Source organism: Geotrypetes seraphini, chromosome 5 (genome assembly GCF_902459505.1).
Source record: "Geotrypetes seraphini chromosome 5, aGeoSer1.1, whole genome shotgun sequence".
Lineage (NCBI taxonomy): Eukaryota > Metazoa > Chordata > Amphibia > Gymnophiona > Dermophiidae > Geotrypetes > Geotrypetes seraphini.
The window spans coordinates 113,096,149-113,121,821 of record NC_047088.1 but is presented as its reverse complement, the minus strand read 5'-3'; the positions used below and the strand labels follow the sequence as shown (position 1 = coordinate 113,121,821).

Below are 25,673 nucleotides of genomic sequence, written 5' to 3'. Positions count from 1 at the left end.
CCTGGTGGCGAGAGAAAAGGTAAAGTAAACCTCCAGAAAGAGTGGGAGAGGTGGCAGTGTAAAGAAAGTCTCAATGAAGAAGATACTTTTTTTCTTTACCACATTCACTTATCCCTTTGAAGCCATTTTCATATTTTAACTTACAATTTTGCTGCATATTACACAGAACCACATAAATTATATACATCGCATTAACTGAATGTAAAAATATTTCCAAGTGTGGAACATGTACCTGATATTTATCAGGGTCAGCGCCTCCAGCCTGGGCAACAAAAAGACCAGAACCGTCTTCCAATTCCATCTCATCAGGTGAACGCTCAAAGTGCATTCTATCAAACTCCTCACAGTCCATGTACAGCACCACCTCCTCATCCTCCACACCAATTGCAAAGCGTGTCCAACGATTCACCAGTGATGGCACATTAAAGGTTGCAGCTGCATAAGAGACTTGAGAGCCCGGCTCTGTATAGTAAAAGATTATCTGCTGCTTCCCACTCCTGACTTCAGAAAGCTTTACACCAATGTATACAATGGACTGTGATGCATCTGTGATAGCAAAGAGCATGCCTGAATTATTGGTAGTAGGCTGCACATGGAAGAGCAGCGAGAAGTCTCTGAAGAATGGGCTTGGTAGATGGTATCGTGCCACCTGTCCCGTGTTGGCATCCGGTCCAAAAACATATCCAGGACTGTTGTCAGGACCAAAGATTTTTGTAATTTGGTCTGGTGGTGGGTCTCCAATCAGCTGTAAGAGGCCAACATCTGCATTCGAATTAGCTGGAAAAGAGGAGAAAAACATGTTCATGATACTGTAGATTGAGCAAACTGCATCAGTGGACTATTTGAACTTCAGGGATGTGCATGGCCAAAACAATCATGATTAGTGCTTGTATTTTTTTTTTTTTACATATTCCCAATTTTTGTATATTTGTTAATAATTTCACACTCTTATGTATGCACATCCTATCTGTGGAAAAATTTGTGTGCACAAACAAAAGAATGTTTTATTACGTACTTTAATCTGGAAAACTACACAGAATAGTTGTTGCAGCTGTCCAGGTCTTACTACTTCCTAAGTGGAAAAGACTCTAGCCGTTGTGCTTTGGCTTTCATCAGATCTGCAGTTTGTCTTTATAAATTGTGAGCTCAAACTCGATTGGTTGGGGTTTGAGGTGGGTAGTTTCAGTGGAGCAGTGTTTTTGATTTTAGGAGATGGGACAATTTGTTGGAAGAATTTAAACTCAAGAAGGTGGGATATTTTGGAGAGAAAAGCTTGTTGGAATAATTCTGACTCAGGGCAGGGGGATTCTGTAAGTCACTTCTGAAACTCAGAGGGGGAGGGAAACATTTATAGACTACCCCCCCCCCCCAAACACATACACAGAATCAGAACTGTTCCAACAAACTTTAATACTTCAATTTTTCCTGCTAAAATTCAAATTTGTGGCCAACAGACTTTCCTGCCTAAATTTCCAATCAAAATCTACTGCCTTCCTCAGTTTAAATTGTACCAACAAATTTTCCTGCTTTCCAGAATAAAAAAAACAAAAATTACACCAATATAATCCTCCAACTCATCCCCCAACAATCAGGTTTGAGAACCCACTACATAAATAAAGAGAAACTTCAGGCCTAAAAGCACACCCTGAAGAAAGCCACAGAATGATACTGTAGCTGAAATGACAGTTCCATTTTCTCAGATATAGCAAGACCCGAACAACCATAGTAATCGTTGTAGTTGTCCATGTCTCACTGCGTCTGGAAGGTAGAACCAACATTTCAGCCTTCATTCTATGGCTTTCTTCAGGGTGTACTGTGAAATCTGCAGTTTGTCTTTATATACAAGGGTGGTTTGAAAAGTTTGGTGAAAAAAGGCAAGATAGGGGAAACAAAGAAAAATCCAACGAGTCTGCAATGAGCAGGTAAGACCAAAAACAAAAAAAAAGATTGCAGAAAACAATGTACAAGTTGTAGGAACTTTATTGAAAATCAGTAAAATATTTTCCAAAAGAAAGCTCTCGCGTGCATGGGGACTGGACCTAACACGGTCCGTGTCTCAGAGAAACACTCCTTCTTCAGGGGCCCAAGTTGTCCTATGCTTTGCTAGTTGAGAATCATATGGATAACCACGATGTTGAATAAAGTCCGTAAAGGCTCCTGGGTAGCTAACGCTCATTGTGAACACTCGATGTGAAAAAGCAAGTTAAATAATGTAATCTGTATCGAGCGCTATATACTGAGGGCCAGATTCTCAAAACAAAAATCTGCCTTCAGCTGATTTAGCGTGCATGTATTTTAGTGGCGGATTATCAAAACAGTTTAGCTAGGTCTTTTCTGAGTTTTCTAGCAGTCTCTGATACTGCCATGCAAATGTAGTACAACTAGGTCATTTGCATACAAAATTTACTGACAGGTCTGAGCTGTCATTGCCTTACTTTCTGATCAGTGCCTAAGCTCTGATTGGCTCAGGCACTGACAGGAAAGCAAGGCTTGACAGCTCAGACCCCCAAAAACACAAATTAAAATAATAATAATTTTTTAAAAACCCAAATTGAGGTTTGTGCCCACTCTCTCCTGCCACGTCGCAGACACTAACCCCACCCCCACCCCACCAGCAGGAGAGATGCCCAATCTCTCCAGCCAAGAAACACACACCCCAACATCCCTCGACAGTAAAAAAAAGGACATTGATGAGAGGGTAGTAAGAACGTAATCTAGACAGATGCAGAAAATAAATTGAAAAGGAAAATGAGGGAAAAAAGGGAAAGGGATTGCAGAGGAAAGGTGTGAGAGAGGGAAGTAGAGGAGAGAGTTGCCAGACCAATGGGGGTGAAAGGAGAGATGGAAGGGGGAGGCATACAGTTTCTGGAAGGGGCATAGAAGGAGAGAAGATGCCATATAGGGGAAGAGAGACGGCAGACAGTGGATGGAAGGAAGAGAGTTACAAGAAGATGAGGAAAGCAGAAACCACAGAAGACAAAGGTAGAAAAAAATTTTCTATTTATTTATTGCTTTAGGAGACACGTGTCACTGTTTCTGTGGTGCACTGTATGCAGAGTTCAGCTTCTTACTGGTTCAATTTAACCTTTGTCTATGTATTTCTATTTTATCCCTCCTTTTACAAAACTGTGGAGCGTTTTTTAGCGCCAGCCGTGGTGGTAGCAGCTCTGATGCTCAGAATTCTATGAGCGTCAGAGCCGTTACCACTGTGGCTAAAATCCACACTACAGTTTTGTAAAAGAGGGAGGGGTTGGTATGTGATTACATATTCCATACTAGGCGAAGGTGTTTTCTGTGTTCTGTGTGTTCGAAAGACATGGTTTTTTGTTAGGTTTGACTGCAGGATTGATCTGTACTAGTCTGGCTTGTTTAGTTTTACGATGGGTGTATTGATGTTATACTGCTCACTGCAGTATGTAAGATGCTGCCTTTTCCTAGATACTCATGTGTGACATGTGGCTTGTTACTAAAAATCATGTTTTTCGTACAGATGGGGGGTGTCAAAAAATGATGGGCCCCGGGTGTCACATATGCTAGGTATGCCACTGGGGTACAGAGCCTGGCAGGGAGGAGGGACAGGGTGCAGAACCTGGCAAGGAGTATGAGGTTGGGTACAAAGCCTGGTAGGGAGAATTTGGTTCAGAATTTTTTTTTCTTGCTTTCCTCCTCTAAATCTAGGGTGCATCTTATGGTCACGTGCGTCTTATGGAGCAAAAAATACAGTACTTTTTCCCTATCATAAGAACATAAGAATTGCCGCTCCTGGGCGGTGGTTCTCCAGTCAAAACGAGACTAGCCCTATCAGCGTACGTCCTTGCTCAGCAGGAACTTGTTTAACTTTGTCTTGAATCCCTGGATGGTGGTTTCTCCTGACAGACTACGGAAAAGCGTTCCAGTTTTCTACCACTCTCTGGGTGAAGAAGAACTTCCTTACGTTTGTACAGAATCTATCCCCTTTCAACTTTAGAGAGTGCCCTCTCGTTCTCCCTACCTTATCTACTAAGTCTATCCCCTTCAGTACCTTGAATGTTTCGATCATGTCCCCTCTCATTCTCCTCTGTTTGAGGGAGAAGAGGCCCAGTTTCTCAAGGTAACTCAAGAGAACAAGCGCACCCTAAGCACAAATAAAAAAGCCAAAAACAGAAAACTATTACTGTTGTGGGATTCCATCAACAGAGGCATTAACCTTGGAACACAAGGAGAGGAGACCAAAATAGTGAAATGTCTTCCAGGATCCTCAGCTACCATGAGTTCCAGGCAAATACAGACTATAATTAAGGAAGAAACTAAGGATTTTAACACTGATGTTGTTATCCATCTGGGAACAAATGACCTGGCCAAAAACTCCACACTTGCAGCACAGAAAGCTTTTCGGGAGCTTGGTGAGGGTTTGAAACCTTTTGTAAAGACTTTAGCTTTTTCTGAAATACTGCCTGCATATGGAAAGGGAAAGCAAAGAGTGAAAAACACAGAGGACTTTAATAGATGGCTCAAAGCCTGGTGTCATCAAGAAGGCTTCAGGTACATAGGAGGATGGGGAAATACATGGAAGGACAGGACTAATGGGCTACATATTACTACAGCAGGAAAAAGAAACCTTGCAGAGAAATTTAGACAATATGTTTCTAGGCATTTAAACTAGAAGGTGGGGGTGGTGTATGTATGAAGGACAATTATAGAGACCACCTCCGGCAAAAGAAAAGATGTGATAGTAGTAAAGATTGCAACATAAATAATATCAGCAACTCATTTCTTAGTATTGCAACGAAAAGTGAAACAAAACAAAAATCTATATGAAAAAGGAGATTACCGCTGAAAAATAGCTGGAAAGCGATGACCACAAATGCTCGCAGTCTAAGCAACAAAGTTCATGATCTGCAAGCCCTGATGTCACAGGCAGATCTAGATATTGTCGCTATCACAGAGACATGGTTCAGTGAATCACATGGATGGAATGCAAACATACCAGGATATAATCTTTTTAGGAAGGACAGAGGTGGTCAAAAAGGTGGAGGAATAGCTCTCTATGTAAAGATCAATATCCAAGCGACCGAAATGCAAGGGACCTGGAGAGAGGAAGAAGCGATATGGATCACTCTGAAAAGAGAAGATGGAACTTCTATCTACGTGGGTGTAGTCTACAGACCTCTGACTCAATCGCAGCAAATTGATAAGAATCTGATTGTGGATATCCAAAAGGTTGGAAGTAAAGAGGAGGTTCTGCTGTTGGGAGATTTCAACCTGCCGGATGCGGACTGGAATGTTCCGTCTGCGGAGTCAGAAATAAGTAGGGAGATTGTGGATGCCTTTCAAGAGGCTATGCTGAGACAAATGGTGACAGAACCCACAAGGGAAAAAGCGATACTGGATCTGGTCCTCACAAATGGAGAGAGTATCTCTGATGTTCAATTGGGTGCTCACCTTGGAAGTAGTGATCAAACAGTTTGGTTGGATATAACAGCTAAAGTGGAGAGCGGCTGCACGATACTTAAAGTCCTAGATTTCAAACGTACGGACTTTAATGCAATGGGAGAGTACCTGAAGAATGAGCTCTTAGAATGGGAGGACATAAGAGAAGTAGAAAGACAGTGGTCTAAGCTGAAAGGAGCGATAAAAATGGCTATGGACCTTTATGTGAAGAAAATCAATAAAAACAAGAGAAAAAGGAAGCTGATATGGTTCTCCAAACTAGTGGCGGAGAAAATAAAGGCGAAAGAGTTGGCGTTCATGAAATATTTAAAAAACCCAAGAAGAAGAATGCAGAAAGGACTACAGGGTGAAACTGAAAGAAGCCAAGAGAGAGATACGTCTGGCGAAAGCACAGGCGGAAGAACAAATGGCTAAAAATGTAAAAAAGGGAGACAAAATTTTCTCAGATATATTAGTGAAAGGAGGAAGATGAAAAATGGAATTGCTAAACTAAAAGATGCTGGGAACCGATATGTGGAGAGTGATGAGGAAAAAGCAAATGTGCTAAACAAATACTTCTGTTCTGTATTCACAGAAGAAAATCCTGGAGAAGGACCGAGATTGTCTGGCAAAGTTAAACGAGAAAATGGAGTAGATTCTGCGCCGTTCACGGAGGAGAGTGTTTATGAGCAACTTGAAAAACTGAAGGTGGACAAGCGATGGGACCAGACTGGATCCATCCCAGGATACTAAGGGAGCTCAGAGAGGTTCTGACGAGTCCTATTAAAGACTTGTTCAACAAATCTCTGGACACGGGAGTGATTCCTGGGGATTGGAGGAGAGCGGGTGTGGTCCCTATTCATAAAAGTGGTCACAGGGATGAAGCGGGAAACTACAGGCCGGTAAACCTCACTTCAGTTGTTGGAAAAATAATGGAAGTGTTGCTGAAAGAAAGGATAGTGTACTTCCTTGAATCTAATGGGTTACAGGATTCGAGGCAACATGGCTTTACAAAAGGTAAATCGTGCCAAACGAACCTGATTGAATTTGTTGATTGGATGACCGGAGAGCTGGATCGAGGACATATGCTAGATGTAATTTACTTAGATTTCAGAAAAGCCTTTGATACAGTTCCTCATAGGACAAACCTGAACAAACTTGAAGGGCTGAAGTTAGGACTCAAAGTGGTGGACTGGGTTAGAAACTGGCTGTTGGACAGACGCCAGCGGGTGGTGGTTAATGGAAGTCGCTCGGAGAAAAGAAAAGTGAGTAGTGGAGTCCCTCAGGGTTCGCTGCTGGGGCCGATCCTGTTCAATATGTTTGTGAGTGACATTGCTGAAGGGTTAGAAGGAAAAGTGTGCCTTTATGCAGATGATACCAAGATTTGTAACAGAGTAGACACCGAACAGAGAGTGAAAAATATGAAAACGGATCTGCAAAAGTTAGAGGAATGTTCTAATGTCTGGCAACTAAAATTCAATGCAAAGAAATGCAGAGTAATGCATTTGGGGCTTAATAATCAGAAGGAATTGTATATGCTGGGAAGTGAGAAGCTGATAAGCACGGATGAGGAGATGGACCTTGGGGTGATAATGTCCGAAAATCTAAAGACGAAAAAACAGTGTGACAAGGCAGTGGCTACTGCCAGAAGGATGCTGGGCTGTATAAAGAGTGGCGTAACCAGGAGAAGGAAGAAGGTGTTGATGCCCCTGTACAGGTCATTGGTGAGGCACCACTTGGAGTATTGTGTTCAGTTTTGGAGACCGTATCTGGCGAAGGACGAAAGGAGACTTGAAGCGGTCCAGAGGAGGGCAACGAAAATGATAGAAGGCTGGCACCAAAAGACGTATGAGGAGAGACTGGAAACCCTGAATATGTATACCCTAGAAAGGAAAGGCTGGACAGGGGAGATATGATTCAGATGTTCAAATACTTGAAGGGTATTAACGTACAACAAAATCTTTTCCAGAGAAAGGAAAATGATAAAACCAAAGGACATAATTTGAGGTTGAGGGGTAATAGATTCAAGAACAATGTTGGGAAATTCTACTTTACGGAGAGGGTGGTGGATGCCTGGAATGAGCTCCAGAGAGAGGTGGTGGAGAGGAAAACGGTGACTGAGTTCAAAGAAGCGTGGGATGAACACAGAGGATCTAAAATCAGAAAATAATATTAAATATTGAACTAAGGCCAGTGCTGGGCAGACTTGCATGGTCTGTGTCTGTATATGGCCCTTTGGGGGAGGATGGGCTGGAGAGAGCATCAATGACTGGGAGGGTGTAGATGGGCTGGAGTAGGTTTTGACGGAGATTTCGGCAGTAGGAACCCAAGCACAGTACCGAGTAGAGTTTTGGCTTCTTGCCCAGAAATAGCTAAGAAGAAAAAATTTAAATTGAATCAGGTTGGGCAGACTGGATGGACCATTTGGGTCTTTATCTGCCGTCAACTACTATGTTACTATGTATCAGGCACTTGGGTAAACAGTCTAAGAGAAAATGCCAGGCTAAAGGGCAGAACTCTGAAGTAAAAATGTTGATGGGCTAATCAAACCACAGAAACAGTCCAGGCACAAAAAACCTGTTATGTGGGTATCTGTGATATCTAGAGAGCATAGCTAATCATTTTGATCTAAGAGTATCTTTAAGATCCCAGAGATAAAATTTGAACATTTCTTGAACTAGAAATGATGCATGGATTCCATCATCTTTGGAATGAGAAATACCTGAAGTAGAACCCCAAATTTTTCTAAGAAGGGGGTCCAACCTTCTGGAAATATAGTCTCTATGTCCTGACATATAGCCTCTATGTCCTGAAGAAAAAGGAAAGTCCTGAGAGCTAAAAGTGGGCACTCCTGGATAATTTGGAGGTATGCCGACAACATGAAAAAATAGTAACCATCCTTGATGACTGAAAGAACTCACAGGTTTGTTGTTATGAGGGCCAATGCTGTGATAAAAATGAAGATGACATCTGATTGGTAAGCAAGTGGCTAAGAAGGAGAAAACAGCAGGTATGCTTGACCTAATGCATAGAAGAATTGAGGCCTGAGCTTTTTGAGTGTTATTTTTGCTTCTTGTGCAGTGGCAGTCCAGAAGCAGAAGAATGCAGAAGCATATCGCCGCTAATGTGAATAAGAATGCTTAGCAGAATTCTTCAAAGTATAAGTTCATTGACCATCTTTGTGTGGCCGTCTCTATAGAACTGCCAAAAAGCTCTTCCCTTATACATGGGATTTGGGCTAATGTATTTCAGAAATGGAAGTCTATACCAGAGACTCTCATAGCTACTGACATAGTAGATGCTGTAGATGACAACTCAAAAGCTGACCTTGTTACATACTTTCTAGTTTGTAAAAAAGGTTGAATATTTTGTTGACGTTCTGCAAGGTGCTTGGACATAATATATTGCTCAAGTTAGGCAATTTCACCACTAGTTGTTTGAAATATAAATACATGTAAAAACTGTAAGGATCCTGCTCACCAGAATAGTCCAGAGTACAGATTTCATGCCCTGTAAGTGCTGAGGCAGAAACACTTGAACTGGAAATATTTTTTAGGGCCGACTCCACAAGGAATGACTGATGCTGAAACTGTGGTCTATCAAATCCTGAAGGAGAACAGATTCTGTAAATGGAATCTAGTTGTCTTGGAGCCACCGTGATAAAGGCATTTGCAAGTGTCTCTTTAAAAAATACCATGTATGGGTAATTTGAGAAGCTCTTTGGGAGGCTTAGTATGCTCCAAAGCATCCAAGTATTCAACATTTGGTCCAGTGTCAGCTTCCAACTGTCTAATATATCTGGTAAAGACAAGGCCTTCTGGAGAAGATCTTCTTCTTGGAGGCGTTTTTCATGGTGACAGTTCTGAAGGTATGCTGGAAGACTCTAAGCCAAATAAAGCTAGTGCTTCAGATTCTTTGGGAAAGTTTAAAACATCTTCGGTACCGATCCGATGAAGCTGATGACGAGGATCGATGAGTATCCTTTTTACACTTAGAAGCATGAGATCAACGTGAAGAGGACCAATATGGCAAAACAGAACGGCGATCCTTCGAGGTAGTAGATTGCTGACTCGATGGAAGACTTTGATGCAATAAGCTAAAACCTCGATGTGAAGAGCAATGCCTGGAAGTAGATTGTCATCTAGATGGGGATGACGATGCCTCTCAGAAGATCCATGAGAAGTAGCCTGATGCTTCGATGGAGAGCTGACATTAATATCTAGAGGCCTCATACTGCTATGCTCAGATTAGGCCGGTACTGAGGGAATCTATGTGAGCACCCATATCTAGTTCAATTTAAATATTGTACCAATCTCCCTCCTGAAAGTATGCACCGGTACCGACGGCTCTATAGCCAGTATCCGCAGGGCAACAGGTTTCCTCAAATTGGGTAAAGTTTTGGGCATCATTATTGACTCTACACTTTCCTTTAATGATCATCTCAACTCTCTGGTAAAAAAATGTTTTTTCAGTCTTCACATGTTGAGGAAATTGAGATCCTGCTTCCACCAACAACATTTTGCTGTCCTTGTACAATCAATCATTCTTTCCAGACTGGACTATTGTAATTCCATCTATCTAAGTCTAACCAAGAAAAATCTTCAAAGACTTCAGCGGATCCAGAACACTGCGGCTAGGTTGATCTTCGCAAAAAGCAAATTCGATCATGTTTCCCCGCTTCTGTCAAAACTTCACTAGCTTCCAGTGATTTCTAGGATTCACTTTAAATGTACCTGCCTAATTTTCAAGATTCTACATGGCATTCTTCCTCCCCTAATCCCACTATCCTGGAGTTCTTCAAGACCTGACACTACCAGATCCGCCCACATACTCAAACTAGCTTTCCCCTCGTTAAAAGGTGTCATGTATGCAGGTAAATTAGGGAAATCCCTTTTCTTCAAATTCACTGATCTTTGGAATAACCTCCCTGCCCCGCTGCGGAACCTAGGCTCATTCCAATTATTCCAAAAGCATCTGAAAACCTGGCTTTTCTCCAAAATGTAAAGCTTTCTATTTAAAATGTAAAGCTAGCTATCCTCTTCATAACCTCTAATTTCTTATTATGTCCTTCCCTCATTTATTGAATTACCTGTAAACTGTGTCGAGCTCTATCTTTATGGAGATGATGCGGTATACAAACTTAAGGTTTTGTTTAGTTTAGGATGTACATCATAATGCACCAGTACCGATGGCTCAACTGCCAGTACCATTGGTGCTGCAATGAAGAAAAAAATCACAATTGTTTGGCACCTTTTGCTTTCCGTTGGTCAGTTGCGTCACCACGTGATGTTTTGCATGTGGTGACGTTTTCAGAGACCTTTAAATTTGTAGCGGTTTTTCTGCTCTGGTAACTCCCTAAAGAAGACGAACCATGACATACGCTTTCTATTTTATGTGAGATAGGAGTTCATTTTTGGTGAGTCCTTTTCCTTATAGCCGATAGTTGTATTTAACTTTTTATAAAGTACCTATTTTAATTCCAGAATGAATAAAACATTAATTCATTTAATTTTTATATTTTCCAGAATCTTTAATGCCCATCGCATGAGTGTTTTTCTACACAACTTCGTTGGTTCCCTGAGGCAGGAACGAAACGTGCACGTCGGAACCTGCAAGCTGCAAGTTAAGTTTGCTGAGTTTCTTTACGTATACCATTCAAACAATTTGTTCAGCCCTAGTGGCCTTTATAATCAAAATTTTTTTATGATATGATATAATATTCTGGGCGGTGAGGTGGTTTTTCTGGGGCTCTCCCCAGGTTCCCCTCCATGATTCTGAGCAAAAATTTGTAGACCTACTTATATCATTTATACAGTTCACTGATAAGGTCTAAGTAGAATGATTTTTTCTTCATTGCAACATACCTTCTTTATCACTCTTTTTTGCTACATTTGTTTCAATTTTGTCCCCTTCTTTATATTTGAAGTCGGTACCATTGGTGCAGCAGGTTGTCTTGAAGCAGGTGACCTCAATAAGGATGCACACCGTGAAAGAGACAACCTGTGAAGCTAGAGAACAGAGGCATCTGTGTTTGGTATGCATCAAGAGACTTGATGCTGTAGAGACCTGCGACGCTTGCTGAGAACGCACCAGTATTGATGGCTAACAGTCAGTATTCTTGGTGCAGCAGGTTGCCTCGAAGCTGGTGACCTTGATGAGGTTGCACACTATGAAGAAGAGATGACCTGCGAAGCTTGAGAACATTGGCGTCGATGTTTGGTCTGCATCAAGAGACTCAATGCTTGCTGGGAAGTGGATGGCTTCTGAGCTGGCTTTCCCAATGCTATTTCTTCTTCCGATGTCAAGCGATGTAGGAGTTTTCGATGTTGATGGCTCTAAAGATTTCGTAATGCATGGCCGAGCTGAAGAGCTTGTCCTGTTGAAAGCGACGAACCTTGAAGAAGCGCCTATGTAAAGTGTAACATAGAGCAGAGGACTCAGCTCAGTGTTCAAACACAGTAGAAACCAACTACGAGAGTCGGTGACAGAAATAGGCTGCTGCACCTAGAGCACTTTTCAAAACTCAACAACGATTTCAACATAGGAGTAATCCGAGGCTGAAGCCAGAGCTTGAAGAAAAAAGACAAAATAGAATTTTTTTAAAATTAAATTTTCCATTTCTTTTTTTTAGTAAAGAGAAAGAATACCGACAAGAAAAAAAAAATAGAAAAAATATGAGAGAGCAGGAAGGCAATGCAGACTGAACAGAGTTCAGTCAAAAAAGTACTTCTTTACGCCACGGAAATGAAAAACTGAGGTACCACAAGCCTACATCAGACGGGAAGGCAAACGCGCATGCGCAGTGTGAGCAGTCGCAAAGTTTCTTAAAACTTAAAGTGACAGTACACTTTTAATATTGTCCATACTGGGGCTCCATGGATGATGTCACCCACATGTGAGAATATGCTACCTGCTTGTCCTGGGATAGAGAGATGACCCAACCACGGGGGGGGGGGGGAGGGGTAGGGAGGGAAAAGAGTAAGAGATGACTTAACCTTGGGGGAAGGGAGGAGAGAAAGAGATAACCTGACCATGGGGGCAGGGAATGAATATAAGATCACAGGAAAATTTGCTGCGAGAAAGAGGTGCAGATAAGGGGGGCGGGGGATATTTGAGGGCCAGATTCTGGAAATAAGGATAATTAAAAAAACAAGGAGGCTGGTGATGGGGGGAGGCAGAAGTGGTGAATGTGGAGTGGTGGGGAGAGGGAGGGGAGGAAAGAGAGAAGGGAAGGAAATGAAGGGGAGGGAGATGATGGTGCCTATGAATGTCAGGGAAGGGAAGGGAAGAAAAGAGATGGAAACTAGACAGATTTGAAAAAGGAAGAAAAAATGGAAGTTGATTGTGAAAGAGAGAGAAAAAAAAAAGAAAGAGTGACTAGACAAAGCACAGGGAAGCAGAAGAAGAGATGAGGAACAAGATGATTAGAAAGATAAAATCAGACAACAAAGGTAAGATTTTATTTTTAGTTTAGTAAGGGGGATAATAGAATTTCATATACCATCTTTCTATGGAACAATTGAATTGAAATGTGTCATTTCTGAGAATTTATGCCTGCTGTATATACTGCACTAAACAGGAGGAAATGTGAGTGAGCACTTTATGTGATTAATGCACAATTATAATTTTTAATCACAATTAATTGTGCGCTTAAAAATTTTAAGTAGTGTACAGCCCTATTTTTTTTATTATACAAAATTTACTACAAAATGACCAATATCAGCTTTAAATTAAGCTCTCTCTCCCTGAAAGCCAGCTGGCTGTCTTTAGATATAATGGTGTCTCTCTTGGCATGAATAGAGCATAGGTTGGTATCTTCAACAAGCCAACAAGAAATGCTTCACTAGCCTCCTGAAGTGTACCAATAGCTGCACTCTGGAACTGTAAGTTCATTTTGAAGTCCTGGGCAATTTCTCTTACCAACTGCTGAAATGGAAGTTTTCGGATTAGCAGCTCTGTGGACTTCTGGTAACGGCGGATTTCACGAAGTGCCACAGTGCCAGGCCTATAACAATGAAGTTTATTCACGCCTCCAGTACAGGGCGCACTTTTCCTTGCCACCTTGGTCACCAGCTGTTTACGAGGAGCTTTTCCACCAGTGGATTTACAGGCAGTTTTCTTAGTTCAAGCCATTGTGTCCTCGCCTTACAATCGCTCCAGTCCTTCCACTTCACACAACCTCCTTGCTTCTTCTTTGCAAGAATAACTAACTGGATGGAGCTTGAGGTGATTGAGGCAGGAAAGTCCATTGGTCATGAATGTGAATTTTGGCAGGAAAGTCTGTTGGTCACAATTTTAAATTCTGGAGGAAGGAGATGTTTGTCATTGGCCCCAGTCTTCTTTGCACTAAATTTCTTTTGGACGAATGGTTGCCATGCTTTGTTTATGGAAAGCACTTTATCTCAATTGAATTTATTGGAGTATGTTGTTATCTCTATTGCCTCTGAATTTTTTGGCCACCAACGGTCTTCTTTCTCCAATCTAATTGTATAACCAGTTGCCTTGGCATGGAGCACTATAGCTGTTTTTTTCCGTGTTGCAAACTGCAGACCTCATAGCACACCCTGAAGAAAGCCACAGCATGATGAAATGTCAGTTCTACCTATCCAGATGCAGCAAGACCGAGACAATTGCAACAACCACGATGCTAGCCATGGAAGCCTAAGAGAACAACCACAGCAATCATTACACCAGCTTCAAAAGCCTATGAAAACAAGCATAGGTAGGTTTAGTCAGGCTTGAGATCAGAGGGTTTTTTGTTTTTTTTAAATAAAGAAAAAAAAATTGACTGTATGCATATTTATTTATAAGTTTATGTGTATACGGAAAAATTATGTTCTTACCTGTTAATTTTCTTTCCTTTAGATGCAGCAGATGAATCCAGAGACCAATGGGATAGCACACATCTACCAGCAGGTGGAGATAGAGAAACTAATTAACAGGTGGTCCTATTGGCTGGCACACCTCATGCATCTTCAGTATTGCTATTTGCCCAAGCATCCGTAACCATCAATATGCTTAGCATGTAAAAAACTTCTTTCCCGTAACAAATTGCAAAAGGTAATAATACAGAATACAACTATCAATAATTACAGACTTTGAAAGTTGCAAAAGAAAAAAACGACAGCCGATATCTAGAAAGGGTGGGGCTCTGGATTCATCTGCTGCGTCTAAAGGAAAGAAAATTAACAGGTAAGAATATAATTTTTCCTTCCTTAGCAACAGCAGCAGATGAATCCAGAGACCAATGCAATCCTCAATCTGGGTGGGAAGCAAACGCCGCCTCCGCAACAACTGAAGCACTAAAAGCTGCCTCCGCATGCGCCCCCACATCCAACTGCTGAGATAAAGTATTCTTGGAAGACCAAGTAGCCGCATGACAAAACTCCTCCAAGGAAAAAACCTGTGGACTATGTCCAAGTAGCTGACATTGCTCTGACTGAATGGTCATGAAGTTCTTCCGCCAAGCGTAAAGTATATCATTCTGGACCCTTTGAGCGATGGAGGCTTTGGACGCTGCCATATGTTTGTCATATCCCTTGAAAAAGAGGTGATCTAAATGACTAAAAGTCGTTAGAAACCTACAGATTGCAGAGAATGCTACGCGCTTTTAAAAAATGCAGCGATGAAAAACTTGCTTCCCCATTCCTCCTCCCAGGAAGAAGGAAGGAAAAGTGAGAGCGGCATAAAAGAAAGGATGATACCACCTTAGAAAGAAATTGTGGTACTGTCTGAACTGGCACCCCAGAATTTGTAAATCAGAAATAAGAATCCCCGCCGTACAAGGCCTGCAACTCAGAAAACCGCCGAGCTGAAGCCATAGCCACAAGAAACACAATGTTCAATGTCACAGCCTTTTAGAGTCTCAAAAGACAAGGTTGAAACGAAGCCTTCTGTAAACTGCAAAAAAGTACCTTAAGACTGTACTCCGGACAGGGCTTCTTAAGAGGTGTACGAATATACTGTACTCCTTTTAGAAACTGAACTACATGAAGCTGAGAAGTAAGTGAAGAGTGAGATCCTAGCCCTTGTAACTAGCTAAGATTGCCACTTGAAGCTGAAGGAAATTGAATGCTAAGCCCTTGGCAATATGCTTGTGCCATAAAAGAAAGAATATAAATCATAGAACTCTGGAAGGGTGTCAATATTGAGAAGTACCCAAGAAAGGAAAAACCTCCAAGCGGAAGCATAAGCCAGGTGAAGACGTCTGTATCACTTGGAGAAGAGAAGAAATAACCTGCTTCGCATAAACCTTACACATCAGCCATGACTTTTCAAAAGCTAGGTCGTAATACCAAAATAGGACGAATATCCATGTTGATTGGACCTTAGGTGAGTAAATCCAGAGATACCAGGAATCTCAACAGTTTGGCCGTCGAAAGACTCATCAGATCTGAATAGCAAGGATGGCACAGCCAATCTGGAGATTCTCTAATTACTGTGCCCTGAAAGCGAGCTTGAGATGGCAAATCCATCCAATCATCCGCCAGGGGAAAACACTTAAAAATAGAAACCAGAGGCGAGAAAGAAACAACGCTGCTACCCCCTCTGACTGCCACTCCCTGCGTCTGCTGAAGAAGCTAGGAAGCTCTGAATTTCGAGACGAGGCCATGAGGTCTAGTTCTAGGAGATCTCACCTTTATACAAAGAGCTGGAACGCCTGAGCAAATAGTTCCCAATTTCCAAGATGTAGATGATTTTACTACTACTATTTATTATTTCTAAAGCGCTGAAAGGTGTACGCAGTGCTGTACATTTTAATATACAATAAACGGTCCATGCTCAGATTTTGTGGTGAGAAAGTCTATCTAAACCCTTTTCCTGTCCTGTAAAATGATGCGCTGACAGAAGAGGAAGATGAGATTCCACCCATTGAAGTAGAACCATTACTTTACTTGCCAACTGAGTACATCATGTGCTTTCCTGGCTGTAGAGAAATACCACTGTCATAACACTGTCCTAAAAGACCTTTATCGTCATTCCGGAAGAATGGTCTGAAACTCCTGAAATGGTAGCCTGACCATGCTTCAGTCCAGAAGAATGGATGAGTACTGAGTCTCCTCTTAATACCAGACTCCTTGCGCTGAGGATTGAAGGCACTGAACCTCTCAACCTGACAGCCTGGGATGTTTGGTGACTTTGAGCCAGTCCAGCAAAGACCGAGGCATGCCTCGCTGAGCCACCAAATTATATTGAGCGATGCTTGAGGAGTATACTAGATACTACAATTGGAGCCTTGAGATACCGGGAACCACTGGAACAAAAGCGACTGCTGTAGCATTCTCATGTGAAAGCAGGCCAAAGTCCCCAGTGGAGTCACCACCATAGATCCTAGAAACTGTACAGAATCCCATACTCTTTTTCTTGGTGACTGAAGAAGGCAAACCTGAGACTGTAACCTGTCGCCCCAGTCTCTGTGAAGAAACACATTCCTCTCCTACGTGAACAACATCCTCTGATATTCCAATAAGTACAGGAGAAAAGAGATCTTTGGAAATTTGAAGATTCACATCCAAAGAATTGAAGAAAAGAAGTTCAAATAAAAGATATCGCCCGTTTGTGTCTGACAAATTAACCTGGCTGGAAGACATCCGAATCAAGCAGTCGTCTAAGAAAGAAAGTACATGAATCTCCTGTTTGCGCCAAAATGCCACTACTGCCCTCATTTTCAAAAATATTCATGGAGCCATGGCTAGGCCAAATGGCATCTGCCAAAACTGATAGCACTGCTCGATGAGAGCTAAGCGAAGATAGTGCAAATTTGGTGTCCATAGGGAAATTGTAAATATTCTCACAGTTTTTCTCCAGAAATGTCTAACTCTGAGAAACTAATTTACCAGAATGAAATTCAGCCTCCGTCTGACCAATTTCCCCGTCTTAGGCACTATGAAGTAAATGGAATAACTTTCCTTAGTGCCGTAAGAACTAAAACTATTGCCTCGAGTACCAGTAACACCTAAAAGGGGTCTTGCACGAACGTAACCTTTGGAAGCTCAATACATGGTCATACCAAGAAAGAATCTGAAATGGAAGGAAGATTCAAAGTTGCAAGCATCCTGAAAAATGCCCAAAGCCCCCTTACCTGACATCATAGTGTCTCCCCCCTCACAAGAAAGCATAAAAAGTTACCAGAGGAAGTGAAGACCACTTCAGAATGAAGAGCAGACAGTTGGGGAACGGCTGGACGAGAGCTGTAATTCTGGAAGAAGAAAGGAACTTTCCCAGAAAAAATCCAGCTTTGCGATGTAAAATGGATTATGTTGGCATTCTGAAAACAGTGTTAACTCCATGTAATGTTAGCCAAAAACTTACTGCTTTTAAAGTGAAGACGTACTACACGTAATCTAGAAGCTGCATTGACCGCCCCATGGGAAACAATTGGCAACCTAATTGTTATCAGATAAAGCTCACATCCCTAAAGAGAGCTTCAGGGATGATTCCAACAGCCACATAGCATTTGCTACTCTGTGGGTTTGGGAGAATAGGTAATTTGTCCCTGGTTAGAAGGAGCCACACAGCTCTTCCTGCCAGTTTGAGGAACTGTCTGGCAGGTACCATGAGAAGATGGCGACCTGAGAAATCTGTGCAAGAAGCTTTGAAACTTGCAGTCCCTGGCACCCTAGAAATAGAAAAGACAGTTCAGGAATCAATTCTATAGTGCTACCAGACACACAGCACTGCAGAGGCACAAAGAATAAGAAAACCTCTAAATCTACATAGACTCAAGCCTTCAGGGACACCGAGAGAGACAAGAAGATACCCGTATGAAACACAGGGTACTCTCATGCCGCTGACATCACTGTGCAGCAATTTGCCTTCTGCTGACCCATAACGGCTAAAAAACGAGATTGGGTGGCTGAGCACAGGACAGAATCTCTTTCTTAAGCACCGTGAGGCATAACAGTAGTCACAATTAAAGTAGTTAAGTCTTTTCAAGCAGAGAAAGTGGGGAAACACACATACAAGCTGTTGATACACTCCTGATGCATAGAACCCTGAAACCAGGGAAGCTGTGGGATAGTGACCTAAGTCAGCTGCAAAATAAACTCCGTGAACGCTAAGGTGCTCCCGCTAGCGCCGGAGACCCAAGCACGTGCCTGTTTCATGCTGAAATGAACTGGCTCTATCAAAAATGCATTAAAAATCTACCCAGAGCCAACCATTAAAATATTTTTCCCACTGTCATGGTATAAAATGCTTAAAATAAACATTGAAGAGAAATAAATGAATGCTGCTTCATTCTCAACTTAGGAAAATAAGCACATGCCTCATGCACTCAGTCAGAAACCGGCTATGGGAAGAACACACCCGGAGCCATCCAAATATTTACCTCCACCCAGCCGCGGGAACTGCCAAGCAAATTCCACCTCGGGAAGAAATCCCACTATTGCTGTGGTGCTGCTGCCAGAGTATGAAAACAAGTGCGCGTTTAAAACACGCGGGAAGGCACTAGTTACGTCAATGGAGCTCTATCCATACACCCGAAGCCCTTTACGGAATAAACTTCATAAAATTCTACAAAATATAGCGTTTGATAAAAAACATATTCCTTCTGTAGACTCACACCGAACCCGCAGCTCCGACACAATCAGAAACCAGAAAAGAAGTTCAAATAAAACATATACTCACAACTTTGTTGATAGTGCTGGGAGATGCCGGTTGCTCAGCATTATGAGGGCAGAATTGTTTAGTCATCACTGTGGTCTCTTTTTTTTTTAAAGGGAAAGAAGAAAATTTGAGACCGAGTCAGACCCTCTATCATTGGAGGGAGGGTGAGGCAGGGACCTGGGGGGGGGCCCAGGTGTAACCCCTAAAGCCGGCAACATTCAGCCGGACACCCCTGTCTCACTGAAGAGAAACCTCAATAGGAGAAAATAATTTTCCAGTCACAGCCAGAATTCAGGAGCTAGTTGAATGGCGACCATCACCTGCTGGGAGATAGAGCATACTGAAGATGCAGGACCACCTGTTAATCAGTTTCTCTATCTCCACCTGCTAGTAGATGTGTGCTATCCCATTAGTCTCTGGATTCATCTGCTGCTGTTGCTAAGGAAAAGTCTATTTCCGAGTTGAGACCTGCTGGTGCAATGGTATTCAGTTTGAAAATGAGTCTCTGTTCCGCTTGAAGCAGCACTTGATCGATATTTCCTCCTTTCCGTCTTGGTTTGAAAGTCTTGAATATAAAGAATTTCAAGACTTCGATCTTATGGTTCAACTCTCACCAATAATTGACTAATGGAGCTGAAGTTATTTCTCTGAGGATATAGCTTTGGTGTTTTATAATTACATTACATTACATTAGGGACTTCTATTCCGCCTATACCTTGCAATTCAAGGTGGATTACAAAAGAGCTAACTGGACATTTCCAGTGAAGTTACAATCGCATCTTAATTTTTCTTTTTCAAGTTTCAAGTTTATTTAAAATTTGTTTGATCATGCTATTATATATTCAGGGGAACAAAAAAATTCATATAACAAATACATGACTTTCAAAACAGACGGGACCAGTAGGTTAAGAGGCAGATTAGACAATCAAGGAAAGTTTTGTTTTTTTGTTTTTTAAAAAAGATGGATTTTTGGATCTGGTTTTGTTGTTTTTACGATGTCTAGCAGTCAAATGCATTTTTTAAAAGAAAGCATTTTAACTGACTCTTAAATCTGTCAACATTTCTTTCTTCTCTTAAGTAGATTGGTAAGGAATTCCATGATTGAGGGGCCACAACAGAAAAAAATGTATTGTCTTCGTGTATTAATAGTTTTAAGTGATGGAATGGTTAGCAAATGTTGGTCATTAGAGCGAAGAGTTCTAGTGGAGGCGTAGGGAATTAGAACCCTGTTGATAAAAGCTGGAGACTTATAGAGTTGGGCCTTAAATGATAACAGGCATATTTTGTAAATTATTCTATGTGATACTGGGATAGAGAGTTGCGCGGGGACAGAAATCCCACCCGTCCCCATGAGGAATCCCACCCGTCCCCACTCGTCCCCACTCGGAATCCCTCCGTCCCCACCCATCCCCGTGAGGAATCCCCTCCGTCCCCACCCATCCCTATAAACTTCACAATGTTTTTAACATTCCATCATGCTGTGTGCCACTTTACATGTTCTATAAACAAAGGAACATCTGTGATTTTCAAATGCTGCTGTGTGACCTTGAGTAAGAATACCAACTTATTGCTGTTACATTAAACAAGCTATTAGAACATAAGAACATAAGAAATGCCTCTACTGGGTCAGACCATGAGGTCCATCGTGCTCAGCAGTCCGCTCACGCGGCGGCCCAACAGGTCCAGGACCTGTGCAGTAATCCTCTATCTATACCCCTCTATTCCCTTTTATTAAATATTAGGTTTATATTTCTTGATACACCGCCATTACTGAAAACATGTCAAAGCCAAGCACAATCTATCTATCTTTGGTTACCACTATGTGCCTTTCTAAATGCTTTTTCATTTAAACCTTGCTTGTAAAGCTCTCACCTCCATAATAGGAGTGTTTGGTGGAAATTTTCTTTTAGATGGGACCTGCCGAAAAAGTGTATTTCTGCAGGCAGGTGTTACATCATGCTGGGAAAAGCAAGTGGTTACAAATGTAACATTGCGCCTTGTAGTTATTGCTGCTGCTGTAGGGGTACCAAGCTGTTGCTGCGAAGAACTCTCACCAGGGGCCTGTACCACAGTTTTCCGTGAGGAATTAGACAGCATTCTGGGGCAAGAGCAAGCTCTACAGGAGAGATGGACTACACCTGAGCGCGGCGGGAACTAGACTTCTAGCAAATAACGTCAGGAGAGGACTAGAACAGGCTTTAAACTGAGAGGAAGGGGAAAGCCGACAGTCGACCAAGCGTCGACGATTCGAAAGAAGGTATCCCATGAAGATACTGAGGGGAAACAAAAGTTGGAGGCGCAAGGAGGGAAACAGGCCCCACCAGGCCGAACTCGCGAAAGCGAAAAACTAAAATTTTTTTTTTTTTAAACTATAAAAAAGAAAGAAAGAGAAGAAAAAAACCAAAAATTGACTAAAAAGTAAAAAAATAAGCCGCGTGAGCGGGAAGGCAGTGAAAAATTATCAACAACCGTTGATGAAGCGACTTCTTAGCTCCGCGGAAACTAAGAAACTGAGGGACCGCACACCCTACGTCGGACGTGAAGGCACTCACACATGCACAGTTTGGGCTATCGCGAACTTTCTAAAGACTTAAAGTGGCAATGCACTTTTAAAGTGGTCCGTACCGGGGCTCCGTCGGTGATGTCACCCATTCATGAGAATATACTGTCTGCTTGTCCTGGGATAAAAAGTTGGTTAAACATTTATTACAATTGCCTGCTTGGAATGATAATTTTCTATTGAGGAATCCCTTCAAGTATGGGAAAGCGAACAAGTAGGCAGTATGGCCCTGATTCTGCAAAATGCATCTAAAGTTAGGTGCCGTTTAGGTGCCTAAGTTAGGCGTCCTTTGTAGAATTGCTCTCAGCAGAGTTCAGCACTGTTTAGGCATCTAACCTTTTAGGCGTCCTTTAGAGAATCAGGTTTTAGGTGAGATTTAGACATCCAAACAATGTCCTTAATGTTATAATATTTTATTATTATGTTATTAGAATGCTGATTTTATGCTGTTTTTAATTATAATTGTAATACTAGGAGTTGGATCTGTTTAATGCTTTTATTTATTTCTCTTCCATCAAAAGAATGACTGGGTTTTGAACCTGCAACATTAGGATAGAAGGGTATAGGTTTAACCAGTGTGCTACAGAGTGAGTGAGCTAGCAAGCTGCATAGGAATTGTAAAACTGGGTCTTAAAGGCATTGTAAGGAAGTCTACTTTTGAGCACAGTTTAAGCTTCAGATAGACCTGAGTTCTATGGATGGAACTTAGGCACAGTTTGGATGTCCTTAATGTGATCTGCTAAATAGTCTCTGGTTTTTTATGTTTGCTTTATTAAGCTCAAAATACATTTAATAAGGCACCACATAAACGGGGCATATCAAAACAGATATATTGCATGCAAAACCTATTTTTGTGGACAAACAGCAATGTTATTTGCTAATTAGAAGAAAAGATCCATTAACTGAAGCACAGCACATGAAAAACATAGCTTTAGTTTTCTTGCTAAAAAGCTACCTTTTTTTCTGATTAAACAGTGCTCCAATCAGCTCATAACTTAATTTGCAAAAGCTTAAGAACAGAAAAAAACCAGATACAGACCTTAGCATGGCTTCTACTTCATTGCTTAGCTGCAGCAAGAGTCTGGGTTTTTTGCTGACGCTACTGCTGTGGCTGTTTCCTAGGCGGAGGCCTAGAGAAAGCCGGAGTAGACGTCTGTGGATAGCGACGAAGCTGGAGGTTTAGCCTTAGGTCGCATCAAAGAGGCAAAGGACCGCTCATGCTCTGAGAGATGCTTGGTGGCAGCCTCAATGAAGTCATCAAAGAACTCATTGCCTTGGCATGGTAAATTGGCGAGACGGTCTTGTAAATTAGGATCCATGTCCACAATGCGTAGCCAAGCCAGACGTCTCATTGCCACAGCAAAAGCAGTGACCCGAGATGACATTTCAGTTCATTAGTTTTTATTGAATATTATAAGAAATTTACAGAAAGCAGTTCAAACACACAAAATCTGAATAAGACACAATGGTGTAGAAAAAGTCTATGTCTACAATCATTTACATACAACCAGATTAATAAAAAGGATCCAGGGTATTTGTAACTGCTAATAGAAGATATATGAAAGGCAGAAAAGCAGGGAAAGTGAAATAAGAGAGAGGGAAAGAAAGAGGGAGAAAAAGAAAAAGAGAGAGATAGATAGATAGAGAGGCAGAAGTGTCTACTGGTTAGAATGAACATATGAATCTAAGAATGACCAAGGTGATTTATTTCGCACCATGTTTCTGGAGAGTCGAGAAATCATGTTTTTCTCATATGCATAAGATTCAAATTTGTGATACATGCTCAGAGAGTTCCACCAAAAGGTGTAGTCAAGTAGCGAGGATGATTTCCAATTTTTTAGAATATGCATAAGAGCTGTTACAAACATGGCATCAATGAGTTTAGGTGGGCAGTTTGTTTGTGCAAAACAAGGGTGTTGAGAACGAAGAATTACAATGTCCATGGAAATCTCTTCTGAACACTTAGTAATAAATTTTATAGTGTCCCAAATACGAATCCAGAAGGAGTGAACTATAGTGCAATGAAAAAGCATGTGATCAAGAGTTCCAGACTCTTTCAAACAATTCCAGCAGTTGGAGTCTTGTTTTAGCTTCGCTTTCCACATGCGAAATGGGGTCCATACTGCATTCCACATAACGAAGAACATTGATTGCGAGACTCTGGAAGATAGAAGAGGACGGTTTGTAGTGGACCAGAAAAGTTCCCAATCTATATCAGAAAGCGTAGTCTGCAGAATCGATTCCCATTGGTTCATTGATTGAGGTGAAAAGGTGAAAGAGTGATCTCTTAGAATACTATAAAAAAGAGATATCGCTTTACCCTTCATTAAGGCCAGAGTAGACCAGTGGTGAACAGTGTGGATAGAGGTCATAAAGTCAGGGCGTATATGTACCTTAGACAGTATTCCAGTAAGCATGAGCCATTGGGAATGTATAGAGGATGGAAGTGAATATGCAGAACAAAAAATATCAAAAGGAACGAATGAGGTGGAGGAGATTAATTGATGAGCAAACTCGACACCCGCCCGTTGCCACCTCTTCCATGAAAGGGATCTACCTTTATTTTGAATTTTAGGGTTATTCCAAAGGGACATGAGTGGGCTTTCGCTAACAGAGATCTCAGCCGTTGCATATAGAAGATGAAAAGCATGCTGCGTTGCACTCAACAAGGAATACTTTCTCAAGTGTCTAGGTATTGACACTGTAAGGAAGCAGGAAACGTGCAGTGGTGCACTTAAAAAGCATTCCATTTCAAACCATGCTGGTTGATCCTGAGGATTAGAATCAACGATCCAATAAACTCCATATTTGGCTAAAGATGCGATATAATAATAATAAAAATCTGGTAAATTTAATCCGCCATTAATCTTAGAGGCCTTCAGCTTGGCGAGAGCAATACAGGGTTTTTTCTTGTTCCAAATAAATTCAGAGATTTTCATATTGAGCCAATGAAATAATTTTTTCTGGCATAGGAGGGGAAGCATGGAAAGGGTGTAATTAATTTGCGGGGCTAAAGTCATTTTAATGGAGGCTATTCTGCCCCACCATGACAAATAAAGTGGGGACCAACGAGTTGTAGTGTTTAAAACTAAATTTTTGATTTTGGATATGTTCAGATCCTGTGCGTGTACTGGATCTTTATGAATTAGGACCCCTAAATATTTCACAGCTCCCTGTGACCATGAAAAAGGAAATTGAGCCAGATCTGAGGAAGAGATGTGGTCATTGAGAGGAAAGATTTCTGATTTCTCCCAATTAACAGAATATCCAGAAAGTTGAGAGTATTGAGAGACAATGTTAATAAGATGGGGCAAGGAGACAAGAGGATCTCTGAGAAAGAGAAGGACATCGTCAGCATAGGCTGCTAATTTAATGTCTCGACTGGACGAGGGGATACCCTTAATTAGGGGACATTGTCGGATAGCTGACAGGAGAGGTTCCAACGCTAAGTCAAATAACAATGGTGAAAGGGGACAGCTTTGACGGGTGCCTCTATGAAGGGGGAATTTGTTGGAGTGAGAGTTGTTAATCAGAATACGAGCTGTGGGTTGTCTATATAGTGTTTCTATCCAGTCTGTGAAGAAAGGACCAAAATTGTACCATTTCAGTACTTGGAATAAGAATGGCCAGTCCACTCGGTCGAAGGCTTTCTCAGCATCAATGGCTAGACCAATCACAGGATCTGACAGTGTTTTGGCGTGAGCATTGATATGGTGAAATAAGCGTAAATTATCTCCTATGTATCTTTGTTTGATAAATCCTGTTTGATCTTTGTGTACAAGGGTTGGGATCACTGTGGTGAGTCTTAATGCGAGTAGTTTTGCCATGATTTTGTAATCCAAATTAAGGAGAGAGATAGGACGGAAATTTTTAACCAAAGTAGCATCGCGTTCTGGTTTAGGAATAACTACAATAGTGGCCTCAGCGAAATTAAATTGTTTATCCGGAGTGGAGTGGAGAAAATCATAATACGTGAGGAGTTGAGGCGCCAAGAGAGCTCGGAAAATTTTGAAGAACTCATTAGTAAAGCCATCCGGACCTGGGGCTTTCTCAGTGGGTAAGGAGGATATAGTAGTTTCAATCTCAGACGTGGTGA

At 41.6% G+C, this 25,673-nt stretch overlaps 1 protein-coding gene across 1 annotated transcript in view; it reads right to left on the bottom strand.

Annotated features, from left to right (window-relative positions):
• COL18A1 (collagen type XVIII alpha 1 chain) overlaps positions 1-25,673 on the bottom strand; it is a 585,697-nt gene that overhangs the window by 506,675 nt on the left and 53,349 nt on the right. The window contains exon 2 of the mRNA XM_033945055.1: positions 233-777. Coding sequence (XP_033800946.1) covers positions 233-777 — 545 coding nt within the window. The remainder of the gene's footprint in view (positions 1-232; positions 778-25,673) is intronic.